We start from the raw sequence: 20,308 nt of genomic DNA on the forward strand, positions 1-20,308 counted from the left end.
CAACAACTACAGTGTATGATTTACATTATTTTTTATTATTAATATAACCATACAGTAATCACATAAAGTTGATTTTTGATTTGCAGTATGTTTGTAGACAAGCATTTCAGTGAATTCCATCAGCGCAAGTTGAAAACAAATATTCAGTTCTAACACAGACATATGTCTCACATGATTCCATATTCATTTAATTACTATTTTGTCTTTACTTTCATGATCAACCCAGTGAAGGAAATACCTCATAGTAACTCGTGACGTCAGACTTATCAAGAAAACCTATTGGCTACAATTTCAGAGACTATTTATTAGGCGCGAGGCGCAGAAGCATATCACCAGTTCAGCAGCGATAGCAGAAGCGTCTGGATCACTTATTTAAAGTCAAATCTGAAGAACGTTTTTCTAAAAGGAATTGTTTCTCAGGAAGAAGAAATGATACGACATGTACTACTTTTGCTCCTTGGAGCTCATCTTGCCTCTGCTGGTGAGTGATTATTTTAATTGATCAATAAGCTATAATTTACCATTTGTTTTATGACTGATTTTTAAGCGTTATTCTGTTATACTGAAACAGACCTACATAGCCCACTTGAGTCAAAGATTCGTGTTACTAACACTTTTTCAGAGACGTGTATTTTAACGTGTTTCATAGGCCTATATTTATAATGTTTTAATATTCTAAAGATCATACTTCAAACGTACCCTATTCATGTTAAATGTTGATTACATTATTCTTTGCTCAGCAAAACGGACTTAACCATACTACTACTAATAATAATATCAATTATAATAGCTTAATACTAAACAATATTAAATAATAATAATTATGCTGAGTATTGCAGTGTATTCTAAAACACGCGCGTGTAATAAACTAAATAAATACATAGCCTAAATAGCCTATAGTTATTGTAGCTAACAAATATATTTATTGGTTTGAGTTTGAAAATGTAAAACATATTCTAGAGCGCTAGTTTTCTGTATCAGATCAGTTTCGTTTCTGACCTGAGAAGCGTTTTTCTGCCCGGATACTGATGACGAGCTACTCTATAAACCTGCTACACTTTAGTATAATATTAATTAGGAATGAACCTCATAGCTTTCTGATTGTCTTACCATGTGTTTTACCAGGCCCATTACAGCAGAATAAAAATCAAAATGCCAAAATCCCAAAGAACTGGAAAGAAAAAAAAAAAAAAAAAGAAGAAAAAAAAAAAACTGTTTGGCGTAGTGTTCGTGGAATTTTGACTGCAGTGTTTTGGCCACTAGATGGCGATACAATGACACGAAACATTTACATTTACATTATGGCAAGCCGTTTTGACTTTTATTCCTTCATAGGTTATGAAATCTTGATATCAACAATTCAAAAGGTTCACTAGTTAAAATTCTAATTATTGATATCATGAATTAAATTTCAACTAGTATAAATATAATTCTTGATATCTGTAATTGTATTGTCACTAGTTAAATGTCACCCCAGGCTGCCATTCAAATTTAATTGTTGATATCAAAGAATTTATTTTTTACTAGTTGAAATTCCAATTTCACATATTAGAAATACAATTCTTACTAGTAAAAACCTTTATTTTTGATATCAGTTATCACATGGTTATTAGTACAGATGTCTATTCTTGATATGAACAATTCAGTTGCTAAAAAATGTCCAATATTGATATCAATAATTAAATTGTCACTAGCGAGAATGTTAATTTCTGATATCATGAATGTGATTGTTCATAGTAGCAAAAGTCATTTTAGATATCAGAAATTACTCTCCTAGTTGTTGATATCAGAAATACATTTTAAGATATCAGAAATAACAAATGTAACATGTTGAAATATAATTACAGATATTAAGAATTAACATTTCAACTAGTGACAATGAATTCTTGATTTCAAGAGTTTATATCTCGCGAATTAATAAAAATCTAAACGGCTTCTTGCCATATTTAAATTGACATTTGGCAGATGATTTTTTTTAAAGCAACTTACAACGAAGAATACAACGAGCGATTTACCATGAGATGATAATAAACATGAGAAGTGTCTGTTATACAAGGTTTTAGTCATCGTTCAAACTAGTAAAAGCTAGGACTGGAAAAGATAAAAAAGACAACCCTCGGACAACAGACATATAATAGTCTACAGATCAATAACAATCACATTACTGAGATCTATGATCCTGTGTGTGAGAGAGAAAGTGTGTGTCTTTGTGATGAAAGCAAGATGAACAGCAGGATAAACATAATTTTTTTGACTTCATATTTCACACTAATCTGGCGTATTACATTTCATTCCTTTCACATGACTGAATCTGTTTCAGTAATAAATAATAATATCAATAATACATTCCTGTTAAATAGATTAATCAAATACAAATCATTATTGTAGCATTTTACTTTCTTTGTTTAACTGTTGGACAGATTTCAAGTATTATATTCAATCATAGATTTGTTCTTCTTACGTTTTTTCTTTGAAATCTCATATCTATATCTAACACATCCATAGTTTTCTGTGTCTAGATAGAAGTCTTTTTATCTTCTTCTTGTGTTATATTGTGAAGGTAACTGGAATCAGAATGATTTCTGTGTTTTAGCAAACTTGATCAATAAAACTGGTTCTGAGTAAATATTGTTTTAATAAAAGTACAGCACATCTTGCTATATTTTTAGTACAATAACTGACAAGGTCTCAAATGTAAATTTAGGCAACTTAGGAAGATCTGGAAAATAACATACTTAATAAACAATTAAAGCTACAGTCCTTTTGTATATCAGGGTGTTATTGTTCTTTTTTTCTTTTTTTTGTTAGTTAATTTAAATATTGTAATATAGGTAACTGTTTTCACCTGCTATGGCATAAGTTATTTTAATATAGCCTAATTGTGAATTTCAGTGTTGATGTAACTCTTAAAGTGTGAATTTTGAACAGGCTTTATGTGGAGATGATGACTGAACGTCTCTCTGTTTGTGTCTCTCTCTTCAGGAACACACTCTCTGAGATACGTCTACACTGCTGTGTTTGGAATCAATGACTTCCCAGAGTTCACTGCAGTCGGTCTGGTAGATGATCAGCAGTTTGATTACTTTGACAGCAAAATAATGAAAGCTGTGCCGAAGACAGAGTGGATCAGACAGAATGTGGGAGCAGATTACTGGGACAGACAGACTCAGATTTGTATTGGCAGCCATCAGACCTACAAAGTTGACATCCAAACCCTAAAGGGACGCTTCAACCAGTCAACAGGTAAATTGGTAACAAACCTACCTACACACACATTTAGTTTTAAATGTTTAGCCATTAGTTTTACCTGCCAGTGAAATATCTCTTCACACAGTGGCCTGCACAAACCTCCAGGGGGTAGTGGAGGGGGGGTCCTAGTTTTGACTATTTTACATATACTTTTATATACATTTACATATACATATAATGATATAGTTTTAGGAGTACAGCTACCATTTACAATCTCTTTTATTTTTATTTTATTGTATCAATATCAAGGATGTGTTTGTTAAATAAACGCTAATGTCCACAGAAACAAGGACAGAAATGCTCTTTTGTCTTTTTTATTGTACAGTAAGGTAGTGATATTTTTAATATTTCACATTGGGACACTTTTACAATTTGGTCATATTTATGACTCAAACATTGTATGTTTCAGTTTTGGCAAAATGTGATAAAACAGCAGAACACACAGAGATCCACACACAGATATTGTCACACACATCCTAGATATAATATGTAACATACAGTTTAACCACAAATGTATTATTTTCGATGGGAAAAAAGTGATCATTATTCTTGCGTAAATATTAATCAGTACCAAGAAATTCTCTCAAAATACAAATTTAAAAAGAAAAAATATTATTGAACAAAAGCATATTACATTGATTTTACTGAAAATAAAAATGTGTGATCAGAGATGCTTTAGATAACATGACAATATTAGGAAAAAAATGTATTATTTTCATTGGGAAAAAAGTGATCATTATTCTTGCGTAAATATTAATCAGTACCAAGAAATTCTCTAAAAATACAAAATAAAAAAGAAAAAATATTATCAAACAAAAATATATTACATTGATTTTACTGAAAATAAAATTGTGTGATCAGAGATACTTCAGATGAGATGACAATATTAGGAAAAATTTTTATTATTTTCATTGGGAAAAAAAGTTATCATTATTCTTGCGTAAATATTAATCAGTACCAAGAAATTATCTCAAAATACAAATTAAAAAAGAAAAAAATATTATTGAACAAAAGCACATTACATTGATTAATTGACAAAATAAAAAAAAGTTACATTTCAGGTGTTTAAACACAAACAGAGCCTCAGAGAACAAACACTGCTGAGACTCAGAGACCTGAATTAAAATATAATTTAAAAATAACCAGCACTAGTTCACACAGACAAGCAGGAGCTATAAATACAGCTCTTTCATTGTTTATAATGAATAATGAACTGTAACGAGTCACAGAGACACACTGAACCCAGAGAAGAGAGACAGAGAGACAGACGGACCAATTCAAATATCTGAATTTAAAAAAAAAAAAAAAATAAATAATAAAAAAATAAATAAACAAGACGACATTACTGTTGTTTTCCTGACTTAAGCTGATTAATTAGTTTATTATTTTATCTTTTCTAACCGACGGAGCGTTCAAACGACTGAATCTGTTCAAACTCAACAAACATTCAAATGTAAACAGACACACATCTGTCTCTCTGCTGAAGACGCTCCAGAAACATCAAATATTAAACTATTAAACGTTCAGACGAGGCTTTGTCAAAGCAGCATCAGAGTTGATTGTGATGAACTTCATCTAGTTCTGCTCTGAGATCAATCAGATGCAGATTGGGTTTGATTTTAATATCAGGATCACTTCAGAGATTCTGCTGACGAGAAAACTGTGCTTTATATGTTTCCATCCACCTATTTTTATGTGTATTTTGGAATATCGCATAAAAAAGCACTGGATGGAAATGCCAAGATGTGCATAAATTAGAAAAATGTGCATAATAAAAACGTATGCACTCAACTAAGTCGGATAAATTTCTTATACGGTAAGAAAACATGCGCATAAACTATGATAGAAACACTTTTACCAAATAAACTCCTTAAAGTGCTTCGAAAAAGACGCGTGGCTTTGCGACGGGACGCATAACTGTGTTTGATCTCATCACACAGCATCTGAAACACTAGTTTTGTCTTTCTAAAACGTTTGAGCAAAGTCTCGTCAAAGAGCTTCGTTATAATTAACTCCCAGAACTGCGTTCACAAACAGCAGACTCTGAAAATAAGAGACATGACTGCGTTTCGTCTGAAGTTCGGAGTTTATTGTATTCAGAAGTGATTATATACAGTGCGTTTTCTCCTGCTGCAGCAAATTAATTTTTTCTTCGTGATATTCGGCGCAAGTTAATCAGGAAGTGATGATTTTGTTCTCTTCAGCTCGCTGGATGGAAACGGTGCTTTATTCGCAGATGTTTTATGCGATATTCCAGTTTTGTGCGTAAGTTTAATTCGTAACTTTGTGTAGAAACATCTCGATCAGTTTAGACGGTCAAATAAAAGATGAGCAGAGACAGGAATCATAAAGAATTTAAGGTTCCAGTTCATTAACTGATTCATTAATGATTCTTTAAGTACTTGAAGAATAACTGATCCTAAATATTAAGCGTAATCAATACTACTACTGGCAACATTTCTTTTTAAATTTAATTACCAGTTATTATGACAGAATGTTCTTCCTAATGTGTGTTTTTAACAACTATTCAGTGACTTTATACTGATTTGAGTCACACGAACCTAAAACACACACAACACAGAAACAGTTCATGCTTCAGTTTGATTGGACGTGATGAAAATCACATGACATCCGCTGCAGCGAATCAGTCGACAGCGGCTCTGATCGATTCATTCAGTGAGTGATTCACTCAAACTGATTCATAAGAGTCATTGATTCGTGAGTCAGATTACACTGATTGTGCACTGATTGATCGTTCATCAGACGACATCGCAATAGAAATCATGTTTTCTGTTTATTGTCTTTGTGTTATTTCACAGCAGCCAGTTCACACTTTTTAAACTGCTTATTCAAGTAACATAAAGTTTGTCTTTCAATATCTTTTTAATCTAGTTCTTCTTTAGTAAGAAACGAAATTGCATAAATATTAATAAGTACCATGTAATACTCTCAAAATAAAAAAAACAACATATTATTGAACAGAAATATATTACATTGATTTTGACTGAAAATAAAACAAAGTTACATTTCAGGTGTTCAAACATCAAGCTGTTAAAAGTGATTCAAACGTAAAACACTTTAAACGTCACACTTTTTAAACTGATTCTCAAGAAACATAAAGTTTGTCTTGATAATCTGTCCATCCTCCTCCACCGCAGCAGATCATGTTCAGCTGACACTGATCAGTTTGAGAAGAAGATCAATTCTCAAGTGATTTCTATTGCTTTTATAGCCGACCTCTAAACCTGAAACCCCCCTCACACAGATCTTTCTGATCAGACATGATTCAGTAGATTATAGTGTGTTTCTCTGAGGACTGACGGCTGCTGATCTCAGCTTCTTCTGTTCTTCTCGAGACGTCTGATCCTCAGATTGAAGACAAAACACACACAAAGCCTTCATTCATCGCGACTGAAATCCAGTTTCTTTCAGAAATGTTGAAGAGCTTCACTGAAAGTCTTCCGCTGACGGAATGTTCAGAACAGAGCCAAGATTCAAACTCCAACTGACAAAATTCACATCTGAACTCCCAGAATCCTTCACTCTATCACTAGCGAAGCCTAAAAACTAGCCTTGGACACGTTAGCAATGTGCTTAAAGATGCTAACCATGTGCTAAATCACGCAAAAACAAACAAAAAAGGCTAGCGGTGTGTTAAATCATGTTAGCAACATGCTAAAACTGTTATAAACATGCGAACGAAGCGCTAAAACAAGCTAAAAACAAGCTACCGAACACACACAGACTGTTGTTCTGTAGAGACGAGACACTGGAGCTCAAACTGAAGAAACAAGACGAGCGAGCGTCTGAGAGTCCAGAACAAGATTCACTCAGCTTTCAGAGAGAAACTACAACACAGACACGAGAAGAAACTAAAGCAGAACCGTTATAAACTCACAAGTGATTAGACGTCTTTATTGAGATCATTATTATCATATTTATATCCTGCTGGAGCTGAATCACTCGTTAGTTTAAAATCATGACAGTTCTGAGCAGATGCTGTTCACTGGAGCGTGTTTGCTGTGTGAACATCAGTCATTAGTTTGGTTTGAGGTGTTTGTTAATCGTCGTGTGTTTGGTGATTGATGTTATTAATTCTCGTCGCTAGTTTCTTCTCGATGTGAGCGTCTGAGCGGCTTCGACTGGACTCTGTGTGATGAAAGTCTTCTGATCGTGTGGAGAGTGTTGTGTGTCGTAGAGACTGCAGATGTTTCTGCTTCAGTGAAGAGCTGATTGTGAAGCGTCTGATCGCAGCAGATGAACGAACACTCGCTTCTGTCACGCAGACCTTATCAAGAGTTTCTGACAAACCTCTCGAATCCAGACGCTTTAGATCCACGACGATCCTCAGACATCAGTGTGACCTCACTTCCTGTGAGAGTCTGAGCCGTTCACTTCTGATCAAGATTACAGCCTCGTTTCAGACCGCAATAAATGATCTGAATATTTAACAATCACTACTTCAGCGGAAGAGAACCAAACTCAGTGACTTTTATACAGTCGAGATGAGACCACAAAAAAAAGGATTGTTTTCAATGCGAAAAAAATGATCATAATTATTGCATAAATATTAATTAGTACCATGAAATTCTCTCAAAATACAAAATAAAAAAGAGAAAATATTATCAAACAAAAATATATTACATTGATTTTACTGAAAATAAAACAAAGTAAAATTTCAGGTGTTCAATCTTCACGCTTTTAAAAGCGATTTAAATTTAAAACGACTTCAGACTTCAAGCTTTTTAAACTGTTTTCTCGAGAAACATAAAGTTCGGCTTTTAATATCTTTTTAATCTAGTTCTTCTTTTGATAGAAATGAACTGCTTCTGCTTCAGAAACAGAAGAAGAAGTGAAATGTGTGACGAGACACTTATCCCACGAGAACGAGACGAGATCTTTAGACATTTTTAAAGAAATCCTCAATGATGAAAAATATAGGGAAAAATAGTCTTTTATTCAACTGAAAAACACAAAATTCAAAAAATTTAGGTGCATTTTGAAATCAACTTGTACTTTATGAAATTAAACTTCTGTTTTAATTAAATTATGTGCAGCAATAAACAACATGTAAACTAGAGCTGCACGATTCTGGATAAATTGAGAATCATGTTTATATATATATATATATAAATTGGAGATCACGATTTTCTCATGATTCTGAAGAAAAAAGATTAGAAAACTAAACAAAATAACGTGATTTACTAGTGGTTCTCACAAAATGTTCATTGCTTAAGTCTTTTTTAGAAATATATTTGAACAAAATAAAATGTAAAAAAATAAATCAATGAAGGAGTCATTGTCTCAAATCATAAAGACTTGCTTCTCTGGAATCTCCTGAGTGAACGATTCAATGACAAATACTTTTTTTAAACGCGCAGATGTCGCCACCTGCTGGAGGAAGAGTGTAAGTGTTACAACCACTGATCTATATATGACTGGATCGCTCATCGCGTTCTAAACTGCCAGCAGGCAGTGAAGCCACCGGAAGTGTTCGATCCGCCATCTTACTAATCCCTACCGGCAGAGAGCACCATTGAGTCACAATCAAACCGCTGTCCTAAAATCACCCGATTTGAAGCAGATCAGTCAAACGGGACTAGTTTTTATGTTATGTGTATGTAAATTAATGTTTACTTAAGATGTTATCTGCAGTGTTTGTGGCAGTTTGGGGCAAATAGTATAAGCGATATATTTTAAAACCGTTTAGGTGGGTGTGTCTGCTGCGCCCTGATGACACAGGTAACGATCCAACACAAAATAAAGCCTATGTCTTTATGAACATAATTATTCAGGAATTATTAAACATGAACGTATTAGTATCAGAAATGGATTTGAATATATTACAATGAATAATACAATTATGTTGCTAATGTTGCTCTATAATGAAATGAAAAGCTTAACTTACTATCTTGGAAATAAAGCTTTATGTCTTTAAATACGTACTGTATATAATCAGTTATTTCTCTGAATAAATTCAGATTTCAGAATGAGCACTTTGTGGTTTGTTTTATATGTTGAGGTCGTGTCCGTCTGATGTTTATCATGTTCATGATGTTCACTACTGTAATGAACGTAGGTTTTTAATAAGTAGGGGAAATTCCCGACATTTAAAAAAATAACAGTTTACATGCATAGGGTGTTTGCATTGCAAGAATGTACAGGGATACTTCAGATTTATAAACGCTGACTTGTTAGGTGATGTTTTCTCATTAAAATCATACAATTTCCTATTAATTCAATAGAATGTTTACGCACACTAAGGATTATCAATATGGCGGCGCGACGGCTTCACTTTAATGACGTCATGAGCAACACACAACAATATTATAGAACAAAAGTTACAACACATACACGTGTTCAGATACTGACGGTTTGATCGCTACTGTAGAGAATAACCCATTACACCCAAACTAAAAACCTTTAACACAAAAAATAATGCTTAAATGACTGTAACACAGAAATAATAATGTGTGGTTGAAAAGACTGTTGCTCAATCTGGATCCGCGGCAGCGTGAATGATTCATTAACAAGAGCAGCGACAAAACGTGCTTCTCACGCTCCCCTGACGCTCGCGATGTGAAAGTCATAATAGACATAACTGAATATTTGTCATTCAGGAATAAGATCGTGTGGGTGTTTGAATTGAGATCGCCATCTTTAAATGATTAATTGTTCAGCTCTAATGTAAACACTGCCAAATGTTTTGCGAGGATATCATCACGTTCTCGCGAGACCAGTCCGATCGAGACCAGAGATCTCGTCACATCCCCAGTGAACAGTGATGCCTTAGTGATGAAAATATTATAAATGTTATTATAATAACTATTTTCCATGGGGAAAAAATTATCATAATTATTGTGTAAATATTAATTATTACTGTCAAATTCTCTAAAAATTCAAAAGAAAAAATATTATTGAACAAAAGCATATTACATTGATTTTACTGAAAATAAAAAGGTGTGAACAGAGATGCTTTAGATGACATTAAAATATTAGAAGAAAAAAAAAGAATTTTCGATGGGAAAAAAAGTGATCAAAATTCTTGCGTAAAATATATATTAGTACCATGAAATTCTCTCAAAATACAAAATTAAAAAAGAAAAAATATTATCAAACTAAAATGTATTACATTGATATTACTAAAAATAAAAAAATAATTAAATTTCAGGTGTTCAAGCTTCAAGCGTTTAAAAGCAATTTAAATTTAAAACTGCTTCAAACTTCAGGCTTTTTAAGCTGATTCTCAAGAAACATGAAGTTTTTCTTGACAATCTTTTTAATCTCATTCTTCTTTTGTGAGAAATGGACTGGTTCTGCTTCAGAAACAGAGGAGAAGTTAAATGTGTGAACAGAGATGTTTCAGATGAGAATAAAAAATTATAATATTAAAAATAATAACTATTTTGAGAAATGTATCATTATTATTGCGTAAATATTAAATATTAATTATAAATTCTAAAAAAACAAAAAATACAAAATAAAAAATAAAAAAAAACAAAAAAAAAAAAATATATTACATTGATTTTACTGAAAATAAAAATGTGTGAACAGAGATGCTTCAGATGAGATGACAGTATTAGGAAAAAATGTATTGTTTTCGATGGGAAAAAAAGTGATCATTATTCTTGCGTAAATATTAATAAGTACCATGAAATTCTCTCAAAATACAAATAAAAAAAAAAAAAATATTATCAAACAAAAATATATTACATTAATTTTACTTAAAATGAAAAAAGTTACATTTCAGGTGTTTAAACTTCAAGCTTTTTAGAACGAGCTCCACAGAACACAAACAGAGCCTCAGAGAACAAACACTGCTGAGACTCAGAGACCTGAATTAAAATATAACTGAATTTAACCAGCACCAGACCACACAGACAAGCAGGAGCTATAAATACAGCTCTTTCATTGTTTATAATGAATAATGAACTATAACGAGTCACAGAGACACACTGAACCCAGAGAAGAGAAACAGAAAGACAGACGGACCAATTCAAATATCTGAATTTAAAACAAAATAAATAATTAATAATAAATTAATGAATCAAGAAGCCATTACTGTTATTTTCCTGACTTAAGCTGATTAATTAGTTTATTATTTTATCTTTTCTAACCGACGGAGCGTTCAAACGACTGAATCTGTTCAAACTCAACAAACATTCAAATGTAAACAGACACACATCTGTCTCTCTACCGAAGACACTCCAGAAATATCAATTATTAAACTATTAAACGTTCAGACGAGGCTTTGTCAAAGCAGCATCAGAGTTGATCTTGATGAACTTCATCTAGTTCTGCTCTGAGATCAATCAGATGCAGATTGGGTTTGATTTTAATATCAGGCTCACTTCAGAGATTCTGCTCTCTGCTGATGAGAAAACTGTGCTTGATATGTTTCCATCCACCTATTTTTATATGAATTTTGGAATATCGCATAAAAAAACGCTGGATGGAAATGCCTAGATGTGCATAAATCATAAAAATGTGCATAATAAAAACGTATGCGCTCAACTAAGTCAGATAAATTTCTTATACGGTAAGAAAACATGCGCATAAACTACGATAGAAACACTTTTACCAAATAAACTCCTTAAAGTGCTTCGAAAAAGACGCGTGGCTCTGCGACGGGACGCATAACTGGGTTTGATCTCATCACACAGCATCTGAAACACTGGTTTGTCTTTCTAAAACGTTTGAGCGAAGTCTCGTCAAAGAGCTTCGTTATAATTAACTCCCAGAACTGCGTTCACAAACAGCAGACTCTGAAAATAAGAGACATGACCGCGTTTCGTCTGAAGCTCGTAGTTTATTGTATTCAGAAGTGATTATATACAGTGCGTTTTCTCCTGCTGCAGCAAATTAAGTTTTTTCTTCGTGATATTCGGCGCAAGTTAATCAAGAAGTGATGATTTTGTTCTCTTCAGCTCGCTGGATGGAAACGGCGCTTTATTCGCGAACGTTTTATGCGATATTCCAGTTTTGTGCATAAGTTTAATTCGTAACTTTGTGTAGAAACATCTCGATCAGTTTAGACGGTCAAATAAAAGATGAGTAGAGACAGGAATCATAAAGAATTTAAGGTTCCAGTTCATTAACTGATTCATTAATGATTCTTTAAGTACTTGAAGAATAATTGATCCTAAATATGAAGCGTAATCAATACTACTTTCGGCAACATTTCTTTTTAAATTAAATGACCAGTTATTATGACAGAATGTTCTTCCTAATGTGTGTTTTTAACAACTATTCAGTGACTTTATACTGATTTGAGTCACACGAACCTAAAACACACACAACACAGAAACAGTTCATGCTTCAGTTTGATTGGACGTGATGGAAATCACATGACATCCGCTGCAGCGAATCAGTGGACAGCGGCTCTGATCGATTCATTCAGTGAGTGATTCACTCGAACTGATTCATAAGAGTCGTTGATTCGTGAGTCAGATCACACTGATTGTGCACTGATTGATCGTTCATCCAGAGGACATAGCAATAGAAATCATGTTTTCTGTTTATTGTCTTTGTATTATTTCACAGCAACCAGTCTTTCTCTCTCATCATAATAAATTCAGATGATAAACTCACATCGCAGTTAAAAAATCATTTCTTTTGCTGTGTTGCTGTAGATTCAGTGGTTAGGAAACACTTTCAGAGTATTTCAGTTCAGTGTCTGCAGGATCAGAAAAAGACGAACCGACTGAACCAAACATCATAAATCATTTGATTTTTTTTTTTTTTTTTTTGTAAGAGATGAACTGGTTCTTCTGAAGTGCTATGACAGCAGAACATGTTTCCATAGTTAATGTACGATTGATTATCAGCTGATCCTCTATAAAGATCACAGTAACTGTGTATGTGGACATACTGTACAACTATGCAGAGGTGTAAAGAGTGCCTGAAAACTATACTTAAGTAAAAGCAGAGATACTTACAGTGAAAATGACTCCATTACATGTAACAAGTCACCAATACCACTTGAGTAAAAGTGTTTTACTCGTATTGAATGTAGGCTCAGCAAAATATCTGCTAAAAATATTTCGGCCTACTGAACAGAAACTAACCAACGTAAACCAATTTAACCAAAATTAAATTATATTAAATTAAATATAGGATAAATAATTTTTGACTATGTGCTTATCATATAAATAATAAAGTCTATATGGTTAAATAAAATATAATTAATAATGAGCAAATGGATGAACAAAAAGACTATTACTTCAATTTTTCTTTCTTGCTTCTCAAAAAACAAACAAATAAAAAATCATCAAGATAGCTTGTGGGCTTCTATGTGTTCTGCTATGAAATCTGCATACTGATTTAGTATGTGGTCAGTATTTCATGACTGTATTTAAAACCACAGTTTCTCACAGCTTTTAACATGTCAAACATAAAAGGTTCATCAACTTAAAATGTAATGTGAAAACGGTTCTTGTGAGAACCTTAGCTCCTGAAATATATAAGTATACTGATGTAACTGGTTGATACGGCAACATTATATTACTATTTAACATTATTATATAACTTGAGTTACACATTCTGACCAGCATATAATTTAGTTCAAACTCACTAGTAAAGCTGTTCTTCCTTCTAGTTACCAGTTACATGAGATTGTCACAACGTGGCCAAGGCCTGGGCACAGTTCCCTGCAGTGTCACACATTAAAAATGGTTTGCTTTTTAACATGCTGGGAAGCATGTTTAGGCCTGTGTGTTGATTCTCAGTCATTGTGTATTATGAGATGTTTTAGAAGATGCTTTGGAAGCCTTGCTGGGAGTTATTTCATGAAACCAAAAAATATATAATTTCCAAAATTAGGTTATTTTGTTTTGTTCTTAATTTTTTTTTAAGAATGAACAGAGAATGGGCACAACCTTTATTGTAAGTGGCACATACTCTGAATGCCCTAGTGTTTCCCAACCCAGTTCCTGAAGGCACACCAGATTTTTGAATGCTTCCTCTACAAATACCAGCTCATCAGCTTGTAAGTAGAGACTCCAAGACCTGATATGTATGGGTCAAAAAAGGTAGACATCCAAAATGTGTATTGTTGCTGTGCCTCAAGTAACAGGGTTGGGAAAAACTGGTATATTCTTTTGTAAATATATTGTATGTGAATATGTGAAAATTGAATAATTTGTTATTTTCAGTTTTCATAATTTAAGACCATTGTGTCTAATTAAAAAAAAAAAAAAAACAGGTTTGGTAAATCACATTAATTTGTATTTGCAAAACAACCTACAGTAGTCCTGGATGTAACCAGTGTGTTTGATAATAGAGTACTAATAGAGATTTTAGCTGATATTGTTTTATAGAAATTTGTATCTTGACAAAGCCTGATCACAGGTATTAACCTTGATATAGAAAAGGCCTAACACAGTTCTGTTAAACACAGTTAACTTATGCATGTACAGGGGTGTCAGATGGAATTATGATGGAACAGAGTTAAAGGGATGCTCATCGAGGGGGACCACCCCCCCCACCACCAACTGGGCATGTGTATACAAACAAAGAACCCAAACACTTTAGTTAACATCAGATCAGTATGTAAAATAGAGAACCTCTATGTTATATTACAAAATCACACTCTTCATCTTGTATCTCTAATGTCTCACTGTATTTTAGCTGCTGAACATCAGTTCAGCCAGCATGGATGAGAACAAAATACCAAAATGTGTTCAGATTCATTTGATTCTGAATCCAACATATTGAGACTTTCTGACTGACTGATGATTTTATTCTGGCTTTATGGACTGATTTTTCAGACAGACACATTTAATCTGTCTCTGTTCCTCAGGTGTGCACACAATCCAGGAGATGTACGGCTGTGAGTTTGATGATCAGACTGGAGCAACAAATGGGTTCTACCAGGATGCTTATGATGGAAAGGACTTTGTGTATCTCGATTTAAAGGAGATGAGATATATTTCCCCAGTGTATCAAGCAATCCCCACGCTACAGAAATGGAATGATGACAAAGCCTTCCTTGAGACAGGAAAAAATTACCTCAACATTCAGTGCATTGAGTGGCTGCAGAAGTATCTACAGTATGGAAAGAGCAGCCTGGAGAAAAAAGGTACATCAGATCTTATGCAGAAAGTGAGCCATAAAGCCTACATGTTTTCCTTTACAGTTCCTGTACACTGGAAGTCATTGTTTAAAAAAATAAAAAATCTTTCTCATTTGGGGACTCATTACTAATATATTTGTCTAGGTTAGGAGAGCCATGGAGTACTGCTCCTGCTCTTTACACTTTAAAAATACATAGACTCTTGGAACACAATGATCAAACTATAATTAGAATCAGAAAGCTTTATTGCCAAGTATGCTTGCACACACAAGGAATTTTTCTTCGTAATGCAGCTTCCAGTGTACACTTACAAATAAAGACACAGCTAGGATAAGTCAGAATAAACTTATTATGGACATAATAATAAAGTAGTTTATTTATATACAGTCAAAAAAGAGAAAGGAACAACAGTAAAAGGCTTCAGGAGAGCAGGGGAAAGGCCAAAATAATAAACAAAACTAATCTCACTGACAGAAAAGCTCTTACCTGACACAAAGAAAAGTTTAAATCAACAAGTCTTAACTCCTCGCAGTCTAAACACAAGGCAATAAATAGCATGGTACTGACTTCCTACAACGCTCCCAGTTTTAGTACTAATAGCAAACTTACAGCATACTTTCAACACAGATTTAGCAATACTCTTCACAACACTTTCTGTTCAACTATACAGGATTCATTTAAGATCACAGCACATTTGAGCCAGGAGAGGGGAATCAAGGAATAAAGTTTTGAGCAAGGATTCTACGTTTGTATTTATTAATTTAGCAGATATGTATCCAAAACAATTTACAAATTAGGAATGCTACAACATAAGTGATTAATCTTAAGGAGAACTAGCAGGAAAATAAAAGAGAGTGCTGAGATGTAGGTGTTGTGTGTTGTACTTGATAAAGCTCAGTGACCTGGAACAAACCCCTTATGTTAAGAAAACCTTTATACATTTAATGATCTTATCAATAAGGGTTTTCTTAAATTAAGGGGCTTGTTGCAACCACCCCAAGAGCTGCTGACTGGAAGGCTGATAAACCTTGTGTCCTAGAGCAAGGCACTTAACCCCAGGTGATCATTTTGCATAAATATCAGTTGAAATATTTGCTCCCCTTGCAAAGTGCCTTATTGGAACAAAGACATGTGAGTTTAAGCAGCACCTCTAACAGCCAATTATAGTGCTAGTATTTAGCTATCTGTCTCTCTCCAGTCTCTCCTCAGGTGTCTCTGCTGCAGAAGTCTTCCTCGTCTCCAGTCGTGTGTCATGCTACAGGTTTTTACCCCAGTGGAGTAACAATCACCTGGATGAGAAATGACCAAGAGCATCATGAGGATGTGGAGGTTGGTGAACTTCTTCTCAATGAGGATGGAACCTTTCAGAAGACGAGCACCCTCAATGTTAAACCTGATGAGTGGAAGAAGAATGAGTACAAATGTGTGGTGGAACATCAGGGCAAAACCAAGACAGCAAATGAGATCAGGACAAACAATGGTAAGTGCATGTATTCCCTCCTGTGATTAACCACCTTGGAATTGGGATTAGCTTTGGAAAAACTTTTCGAAGAAGTGTGTGTGTGTGTGTGTGTGTGTGTGTGTGTGTGTGTGTGTGTGTGTGTCTGTGTGTGTGCTTGTATTTGTTTGATCCAAAGATTGTATATCACCTAGTCACACCCCAATGCATGGCTTCCTCTATTTATCAGCTCGATCTGCTAATAGGGAACAATCAACAAACAATAAACAAACAAATCATCACTTGGCTTATACAACACATCCATAAAATGCTTATGAAAATCGCTTTGTTTACTGCAGATATCACAAACACAGACACTGTTTGTCTTTGTATTTCTCTAAATAAGTACTGATTAGTAACATTATTAGACACTTTTTTTAATAATCTGTTGTTTTCTTCTGATCAAACAGTAGAGTCTGTTCCCATTGGCATAATTGTTGGTGCTGTTGCTGCTGTGGTTCTGTTGGTTGTCATTGCTGTTGCTGCGTATATGGTGTATCAGAAGAAAAAAGGTGTGTATAGACCATATGACAGGATGTCCACAAAATGTATGTTCATTTTTTTTTTTTAAATTTTACTTAAGGCTGTACAGAGCCTTAACATAGAAAAAAGGATTAAATGATGTGAAGGTATTTTGTAATTAAACTTAAGTTTTGTTTGTGTGCTGCTCTGAGTGTAATCTTAATTTTGCTAATGTAAAATTTTATTGTTGGATATAAAAAGAAAAGTTATATGCTATGTTGTAATAGCGTGTCCCATTTTTTTTTTCAGTAGATTTTGTTGATGTTTTTGTTGTTTGGTGTAATTACTTAACTTACATTCACATCTCTGGTTATGTTTCAGGCTTTAAACCTGTCAGCGGTAAGTTCCTCAGTCACAAATCATGTAAATGTATCAAGATGGGTTCTGCAAATGGGCATGATGTGGTTAATATTGGTATCTTCATCATATATTTAAATTTGTAATGTAATGTTTTGATAATGTCAAATTATATCGTAAACCTAAATAGAAGTTTCGTCCTACAACTTCTCTTTACTAATAAATATGACATGTTATAAATACAAAAATGGCTTCTGTGCTGTGCCACCACCTAAACAGTCCTGTGCTGTAATATTGTTTTCTGTTGTAGCCTCTGATGATGGTTCTAACAGCTCAGCTCATACAGATCCGCATGCATGAAGATGTAAGTGTCTTTCCATTAATCAGTACAATTCAATAATGTGAAATGAATGAAAGTAATATGTTTGTTCTGGCATTTTAGGAGACCAGAATTGTGGGAGAGATGAAGTTGAATGATGCTTATCCTGCTCTCCATCTTGCTTACAGAGCTGCACATAAACACACTCACACACACACACTCACACACACACACACACACACACACACACACACACACAGCACAATATCACAAATTTCTGTGATGGGATTGATCTGTCTTATGGTTTTTCATTAATTACATCTAAAAAGTAAAGTTTCCTGTTCATCCTTTGGAAAATGTAAGAAGAACACAATATTGGAAATAATTTACATGGTTGATTGATTTGTGAAAGATTGATTTATATGCTGATAAGTGATGACTCAAAAAAATAAATGATTAGTAGTCTGTGTATACAGTCAATGTCAAACACCTGGGTTAAACAGTCTGTCTCTCGATCTAAAAAGTGGATAACAGATTGGATAATTTTACATCAACTATATTAAACTATCAACTTGTAGGCTTTGTGTTTTATTCGTGGTCTGGGATTAATGGGGGTTTCAATTTATAGTTTCTTTTTTGTTTTAAATGATTTATATGATAAAGCTGTACAATTAAACATTTACATGAATATCTAAGCAGTACAATACATTTTTTTTCTTTTTTCTTAATAATCTAATATGAGATACATGAATGTCTTTGTATATTGGTTGCCTTTGGGTTGTAATGTTTTTTTAATTATTTACAAATAAAGAAACCTCACAGAAAGGAGCAAATGGTGAATATCTGTCTTTCAACATACTCTTGTACTAAAATAGTTTTACCCTGTAATCTACTGAGAAAATCTGACACGACGGAGAACTCTAACTGTAACAGCATCACAAGAATATTTACACTTAAAAACATACTTGTATGTCGCTACAACAATTTTGAGCTATTTCCACATTGATTTGTGATAAAATTAATATTTCAACCAAATCAATTCACTTTTATTTTAAAAGCAGTTGAAGGTTGATTTACAGGACAAGGTTGATATGAAGCATTTCAGTGAAACTTTAAAGAAATTTTTAACTGCATTGTATAACCAATCTTCCTTTTACACACATCCTTTAAATTTAGACAATATTATTTTCCCTTCTCAGAGTCATCATCTTTACAAATTCTTTTTTAACTATTTAACTGGCTGGCAAAACTTTATCCAAGGCAACTAGGGGGCTTTTTTTTTTTTGCATGTAAGAGTGTATTTCTGTCTGTGTATATAATGAAGATATTAACACTGTTCCCCTTCTTTTGACCTTTGTATCAAGAAATTTAATTTCACCCATCCAAGTGCACACACACCCGGAGCAGTGGGCAGCCATTTTTTGCTGTGGCACCCAGGGAGAAGTTGGGGGTTCAGTGCCTTGCTAAAGGGCAGCTCAGTCGTGGTATTGAAGGTGGAAGAGAGCACTGGTTATTCACTCCCCCCACCTACAATCCCTGCCGTTACCAAGACTCGAACCAACTCTAACCATTAGGCCACAACTGCCCCATATATAATTTAATTATATATACATTATAATTTAATGTAAATTTTAAATTGTTATTTAAAAATTATACAAAATCTAAAAGAGAAGAAACTGGGCCTTTCCTAAGTAAGAGCATATCATCAATATAACATTTCTAAGAGATAATAAATTAAAAAAACGGGGACTTTGAATGTCATATAATACCATCTCTTCCAATTTTACACAAAACCATGCACAGCTGGAAGTTTTTTTGTTATACAATTAAAAAGTTATCTTCACTGCAAGTGTTGCTGTTTTTTTCTTTGGTTTAATTGTTGTAGAGTTATTAAATGTTGCTTTAGCCCCTTAAGGTTTACAGGTGCATCTCAATAAATTAGAATGTCGTGGAAAAGCCCCCATCAAATTGAAAAATGTTAGAGAAAAACGGACTATGCCAAGGTACAACAGTAATACCCACTCTCTCAAGAAAGAAACTCGTAGTCTTGAGCGCAAATGGAGAAAAACTAACTTGAAAGTTTTTAGAATTGCCTGGAGAAACAGTATGTCCAGCTATAGACAGGCTCTTAAAACTGCCAGGGCCGAGCATATCCACAAACTCATAGAAAACAACCAAAACAATCCAAGGTTTTTATTTTGCACAGTGGCTAGATTAACAAATAACCAGACGCCACCCGATCTAAATATTCCCTCACAGTTTAATAGTAATGACTTTATGAATTTCTTCACTGATAAAAAAGATAACATCAGAAATACAATAATAAATGTAGATTCTACAGCGTCTAATA

The 20,308-nt window shown here is 33.7% G+C and overlaps 1 protein-coding gene across 1 annotated transcript; it reads left to right on the top strand.

The window, feature by feature from the left end:
- Positions 1-314: 314 nt before the first annotated feature.
- Positions 315-18,786, top strand: LOC122140869 (RT1 class I histocompatibility antigen, AA alpha chain-like). Its single transcript, XM_042746039.1, has 8 exons — positions 315-481; positions 2,983-3,243; positions 15,050-15,328; positions 16,521-16,802; positions 17,231-17,332; positions 17,664-17,681; positions 17,950-18,003; positions 18,082-18,786. The coding sequence occupies exons 1-7, from the start codon at positions 430-432 to the stop codon at positions 17,997-17,999; spliced, it is 1,044 nt and encodes a 347-aa protein (XP_042601973.1). The 5' UTR covers positions 315-429; the 3' UTR covers positions 18,000-18,003; positions 18,082-18,786.
- The last annotated feature ends 1,522 nt before the right edge of the window (positions 18,787-20,308 follow it).

Source organism: Cyprinus carpio, chromosome B19, assembly GCF_018340385.1.
Source record: "Cyprinus carpio isolate SPL01 chromosome B19, ASM1834038v1, whole genome shotgun sequence".
Classification (NCBI taxonomy): domain Eukaryota; kingdom Metazoa; phylum Chordata; class Actinopteri; order Cypriniformes; family Cyprinidae; genus Cyprinus; species Cyprinus carpio.